The sequence below is a fragment of the Otolemur garnettii genome, unplaced genomic scaffold, assembly GCF_000181295.1.
Source record: "Otolemur garnettii isolate 467f Iridium unplaced genomic scaffold, OtoGar3 scaffold00135, whole genome shotgun sequence".
Lineage (NCBI taxonomy): Eukaryota > Metazoa > Chordata > Mammalia > Primates > Galagidae > Otolemur > Otolemur garnettii.
Window position 1 is genome coordinate 5,454,042 of NW_003852530.1, and position 5,953 is coordinate 5,459,994.

A 5,953-nucleotide genomic window follows, 5' to 3' on the forward strand; every position below is an offset into this window, starting at 1 on the left:
CAGCCATCATTGTTGTTTGGCGGGCCCAGGCTGGATTCGAACCCACCACCTTAGGTGTATGTGGCTGGAGCCTTAGGCACTTGAGCCACAGGCCCAGAGCCGAACCCATCTTTTAATAAGAAATGGCAAGGTGTAATTAGTCTAAACTAAACATATATTGCTATTCCATGTATACGTTCAATTTTAACATAGATTTATTTTTCAAAATTAAAAACTTTAAATATTTAATTCCTTTTATATTTATTTTAGTGAAATTGACTGCAATTTTGGTTCATAAATCTAATATGTTCATCTAGGTAGGTAGTTGTTAAGATACATGTTAATTGAAGATATACCTATGCTAGCTATTACTGTTAGCTAAATCCTGAGGATTCAAATATGGGATGGATGTAAATTATATTATCCTTTTTGCGACTTCTTTCACTGAATTAATAGTTGACTAACACTGGAGTCATTATTGCATTTCTATGTTACTGTGAAGTTTATATGACTTGTATAGAGATTTGAACATCTAGCACATGATAGTAACTATTCCTTCGGCCATTTTTTTAAGGTCTGGCCCTTTACTCACAGTTTTTCTGGTCGTGAAATGTTTTTATAAATGCTTTTATCTAACTTCAGTATTATTGCTGGTTTATTGTTCTTTGGATATCAACAGTAGAGGGTTTTGCTGGTGTTTTCCATGTCAGTAGAATGATTTTTGCAGTGTCAGATTATTTTTGATTGATTGCTTTCCATACTGGTTAGGATAATTTGTGGAGTGACTAATTACAAAACCATATATTAGAAGTTGCAGCCAGGCATAGTGGCTTATGCCTGTGATCCTAGCATTTTGGAAGGCTTTGGGAGGAGGATTGCTTGAGGTCAGGAATTTGAGAACCAAGGGAGATTCAGTTTGTACAAAAAATAGAAAAATTAGACTGGCGTGGTGGCATGCACCTGTATTTGTAGCTGCTTAGGAGGCTGAGGCAGGAGGATCAGTTGAGCCCAGAAGTCTAAGGTACAGTTAGACTATACAGTGAACTATAATAATGTTCAGTGAACATTATTCACTGAACAGTTACAGTGAACTATAATAATGTTATTGCACTCTAGCCTGGGCCACAGAGAGACACTTGTCTCAGAAGAAAAAAAAAGTAATAGTAGTAGTTAACCCATGAGGCCAGACATGGTGGCACATGCCTGTAATTCTACCACTGTGGGAGGCTTAGCGTGGGAGAATCACTTGAGCTCAGGAATTCAAGATCAGCCTGAACAAGAATGAGACTCTGTCTCTACTCTAAAGAAAAAATTACCCAGAGATAGTAGCTGGCACCCGTAATCTCAACTATTCTGGAGGCTGAGGCAGGAGGATCACGTGAGCCCACAAGGTTGAGGTTTCAGTAAACTATGATGATGCCACTGTACTATTTGGAGCAACAAAGTAGGAATGTGACTTAAAAAAAAGAAGTTGCCACATGAAAAGGGCGAAAACTATAGCAAGGTTATATCAAGGTTTCACATGATGTTTAGAAAAGGAATTAACTCAAATATAGTTTGTGTTGTCACAAAGTAAGTTTTTTTCATTGTTGGTCCCTATATTCTGATTTTAAAAGAAAGTTTAAATGAATCAGAATTACACTGTTGCTATTTGATGGGAATTTTTTTCTTTCACATTTAAACTTTTATATACTTTTTATTCTTTTTTTTGAGATAGTCTCCCTTTATCGCCCTCGATAGACTCAAACTCTTAGGCTTAAGCGATTCTCTTGCCTCAGCCTCCCAAGTAGCTGGGACTACAGGCACCTACCACAACGGCTGGCTGTTTTTTTGTTGTTATTGTCATTGGTGTTCAGCAGACCTGGGCTAGGTTCGAACCCACCAGCCCCGTGGTGTATGTGGCTGGCATGTTAGCCTCAGCTATAGGCACGGAAGCTATATACTATTTTTTTGTGCCTCTCCACTCTAGCCTGGGTAACAGAGGCCTTAAAAAAAAAAAAAAACAAGATTGCTCCCATTGAAGATTTGTCAATAAGAGCTTGCTACTTTGATCAGAAAAAGGATTCATAGGATTCATAGGCTGAGGAAAGAGAATTGCTTAAGTCCAATCTGTGAGCTGTGATGCCACAGCACTCTACCGAAGGCAACAAAGTGAGACTGTCTCAAAAAAAAAAAAGAAAAAAGAAAAAGGTTTCATAGAAACAAAATTGACCAATTATTTAACTTAATTCTGTAGCAAGGATTAACACAGAGGAATGCAAGGCCAGTTAAACCCCCTTTCCTAATTGTTAATATCACCTGGATCACTATCATGCTAGTCTTGCTAGGTTGACTAGCTTGCTGTGGCATGTCATCTGTTTTCCATATATAATTGTTTTCTTCTTTTGGTTGCTGTTGTCATTATTGTTTTTAGTTGGCGTGGGACCAATTCAAACCCACCAGCTTCAGTATGTGGCTGGTGCCCTACCCACTGAGCTATGGGTGCCACCCCCATACATAATCTTATGACAAGATAGAAAACTATTGACTGAATGGACAGATGAAAATGGGTACAATTTAGCTGGTTAAATGGTCAAACAATATTGGCTGATGATTCTTTTAGGTCTCCAGTGTTACATACAGATTAACTTTTAATCACAGAGTTTGGTGAAGCCTTAGAAGACAATCTTATGAACTGTACAGTTAGTCAAGTAGGTATTTTACGCATTAGGGATATCAGACTAAGGATTGTTAAAGATCTGTTTTGGTAAAGCATAAAGGGATTAAACATTCCAGTTAGAAGTCATTTCGGACTGGATGAAAATAAACCAGAGTAGGCTTGTTGTCTATAGATCAAGGGGCTAAGGCGCCAGCCACTTACACTAGAGCAGGTTCGAATCCAGCCCGGGCCTGCCGAACAACAGTGACAACTACAGCCAAAAACTAGCCAGGTGTTGGGTGGGTGTCCCAGCTACTTGGGAGGCCGAGGCAAGAGAATCACTTAAGCCCAGGAGTTGGAGGTTGCTGTGAGCTGTGACACCATGGCACTCTACCCAGGGTGACAGCTTGAGGCTCTGTCTCAAAAAAAAAAAAAAAAGAAGCAGAAGAAAAGAATAAAGACTCAACTATATGATGTTCAGAAGAGATAGTAAAAGAATAGAAAAAGATATACTATGTAAACACCAGTGACAAGAAAACTATTATATTAATAGCAGACCAAGCAGTGTAAAGATTACAAATACTACCATATATGGGGGAGATTTTTCATAAAGATGCAAAGTATACTTCGTCAGGAAGCTATAATAATCCTAAATGTATAAATAAGTTTTACAAAACAGTGTGTGTAGCAGTTGCAGAATATTGATTCTATTCAAATAGATATGGTCTGCCCAACAGTACAGATCATATCCTGTATAAAACAAGTTACATTAAATTCTAAAAGTATTGAAATCATACATGGTATCATCTCAAACTGAGACTCACTCTGTCTCAAAAAAAAAAAAAAAAAAAATTATGCTGCCAGCTCAAGAAGCTAGCAACAAAGGAAAGAAAATTATTCCAAAAGTAGTCAACAAAATAGAAACAGATTGTGTATCATATGGATTTTTTTTTTTTGAGACACAGTCTCAGTATGTCTCCCTCAGTAAAGTACTATGCCATCACAGCTCACAGCAACATCAAACTCGTGGGCTTAAGTGATCAATTCTCTAGCCTCAGCCTCCTGAGTAGCTGGGACTACAGGCACCCACCACAATACCTAGCTGTTTTTGGTTGCAGTTTGACCGGGGCCAGGTTCGAACCCGCTACCCTTGGTATATGGGGCCGGCACCCTACCCACTGAGCCACACACAGGTGCCACCCAGTTTTTAGCAATCTTACACAAACTCTTTGAGCGAATTGAGGAAGATGGAATACTTACTAACCAGATAACCATGTCAACTATACCAAATCTAACAAGATTATTGCAAGAAAATTACAGATCACTATCTCTCATGATGTAAGAGTCCTTGACAAATATTAGCAGCAGAGGCCAGCCATTCTAAAAAAGAATAGTACATATGTCATGAATTGTTTGCATCCAAGGACACTGGACTATCTGTATACTAGCTTTTTCCCCTTATCGCTAATAGATTTTTCAAACTATTGTTCAGTACTCTTTTGGGGAGTGGGGCATGGGCCGGGTTTGAACCCACCACCTCTGATATATGGGGCCTGCACCCTACTCCTTTGAGCTGCAGGCACCGCCCTCTTTTTTTTTTTTTTTTGAGACAGAGCCTCAAGCTGTCGCCCTGGGTAGAGTGCTTGTGGTGTCACAGCTCACAGTAACCTCAAACTCCTGGGCTTAAGCCATCCACTTGCCTCGGCCTCCCAACCAGCTGGAACTATAAGCGCCTGCCACAATACCCGGCTATTTTTTGGTTGTAGTTGTCATTGTTGTTTGGCAGGCCCAGGTTAGACTCAAACCTGCCAGCTCTGGTGTATGTGGCTGGCACCCTAACCGCTTGAACTATAGGTACTAAGCCTGTTTAATACTCTTTAGTTGATTTCTAAGATTACTAAATTGTGTAAGTTTTGTGGGGCAGTCATTATCTTTATTAAAATGTTATATTGCCGTATATAATTGAAAGTTGTAAATTTTTTTTTTTATCCCCTCAAGCTGGAAGCTCCTTGACCTCCTTTGGAACAGAAACATCAAACAGTGGCACCTTATCCCAAAGCAGCGCAGTGGGCTCTGCCTTTACACAGGATACAAGATCTCTGAAAACACAGTTATCTCAAGGTAAGTTTTTTTTTTCCCCTTCAAGTATTTCCATTCTAAACTCCTATAGTGGTTTTTACCTTTTCTGAATTTAAGAACTCTTTTTTTTTGGTTGCAGTTTTTGGCTGGGTCAGGTTTGAACCCGCTACCTTGTATATGGGGTAGGCACCCTACTCCTTGAGCCACAGTCGCCACCCCTGAATTTAAGAACTCTTAATACTTGTTAATCCTTATGTAATTTCTATTTGCTGAAGGTTTTCTCCCAGTTACTGTATTGCAATAAATATTTTATTGAATGTGTCCCACTGTTTAGACTTTTCTGCAGTTCTTAGGTCATAAAACTGAAATGGTAGTCATTCTTAAAGTTTGATATTTTTTTTTTTTGGCAAAGCAGTTATTAAACTTGCATGTAACACTCAAATTCATCAGTCCAAGACTCACCATTGAAGTTGAGTTACCCTAGAAGACTTAGAAAGAAAACAAACCATTCATTACGCTGCTGCATCTCCCCTACCTCCCATCCTCACAGGAGGTAGAGCAGTGGTTCTCAGCGCGGACTGCCCACAACTGAATTATCTGAGCACTTTTTTTCTTTTTTTCTTTTTTGTTTGTTTTTGAGACGGAGTTTCACTGTGTTGCTCTCAGTAGAGAACTGTGACATCACAGCTCACAGCAACCTCAGACTCTTGGGTTGGGCTTAAGTGATTCTCTTGCCTCAGCCTCCCGAGTAACGGAGACTATAGGCTTCCATCCCAATGCCTGGCTGTTTTTTGGATGCAGTGGTTGTTGGATAGCAGGCCTGGGCTGGGCTTAAACCTGCCAGCCTCGGTGTGTGTGGCCAACACTCTCCTTCCTGAGCTACAGGTGCTGAGCATGCTTCTTAAAAAATTCAGATCCTCACTCAGACCTACATCAGAATCCCTGGACCAGGGCAGTGCCTGTGGCTCAAAGGAGTAGGCACCAGCCCCATATGCCAGAGGTGGTGGGTTCAAACCCAGCCCTGGTCAAAAACTGCAAAAAAAATAAAAATTAAAAAAAATTAAAAAAAAAAAAAGAATCCCTGGATCCTAGAGATCTGCATTTTAATCAGTTTCTTAAAGAATCATGTTTCATGGCTCGGCACCTATAGCTCAACCGCCTAAGGTGCCAGCCACGTACACCTAAGGTGGCGGGTTCGAATCCCCAGCCCGGACCCGCCAAACAACAATGATGGCTGCAACCAAAAAATAGCCGGGC

The 5,953-nt window shown here is 40.2% G+C and overlaps 1 protein-coding gene across 4 annotated transcripts in view; it reads left to right on the plus strand.

Moving 5' to 3' along the window:
- Positions 1-5,953, plus strand: part of LSM14A (LSM14A, mRNA processing body assembly factor) — a 64,703-nt gene that overhangs the window by 34,574 nt on the left and 24,176 nt on the right. For all 4 annotated transcript variants that reach the window (XM_003798443.3, XM_003798442.3, XM_023518355.1 and 1 more), the window contains exon 4: positions 4,616-4,738. In XM_003798443.3, coding sequence (XP_003798491.1) covers positions 4,616-4,738 — 123 coding nt within the window. The remainder of the gene's footprint in view (positions 1-4,615; positions 4,739-5,953) is intronic.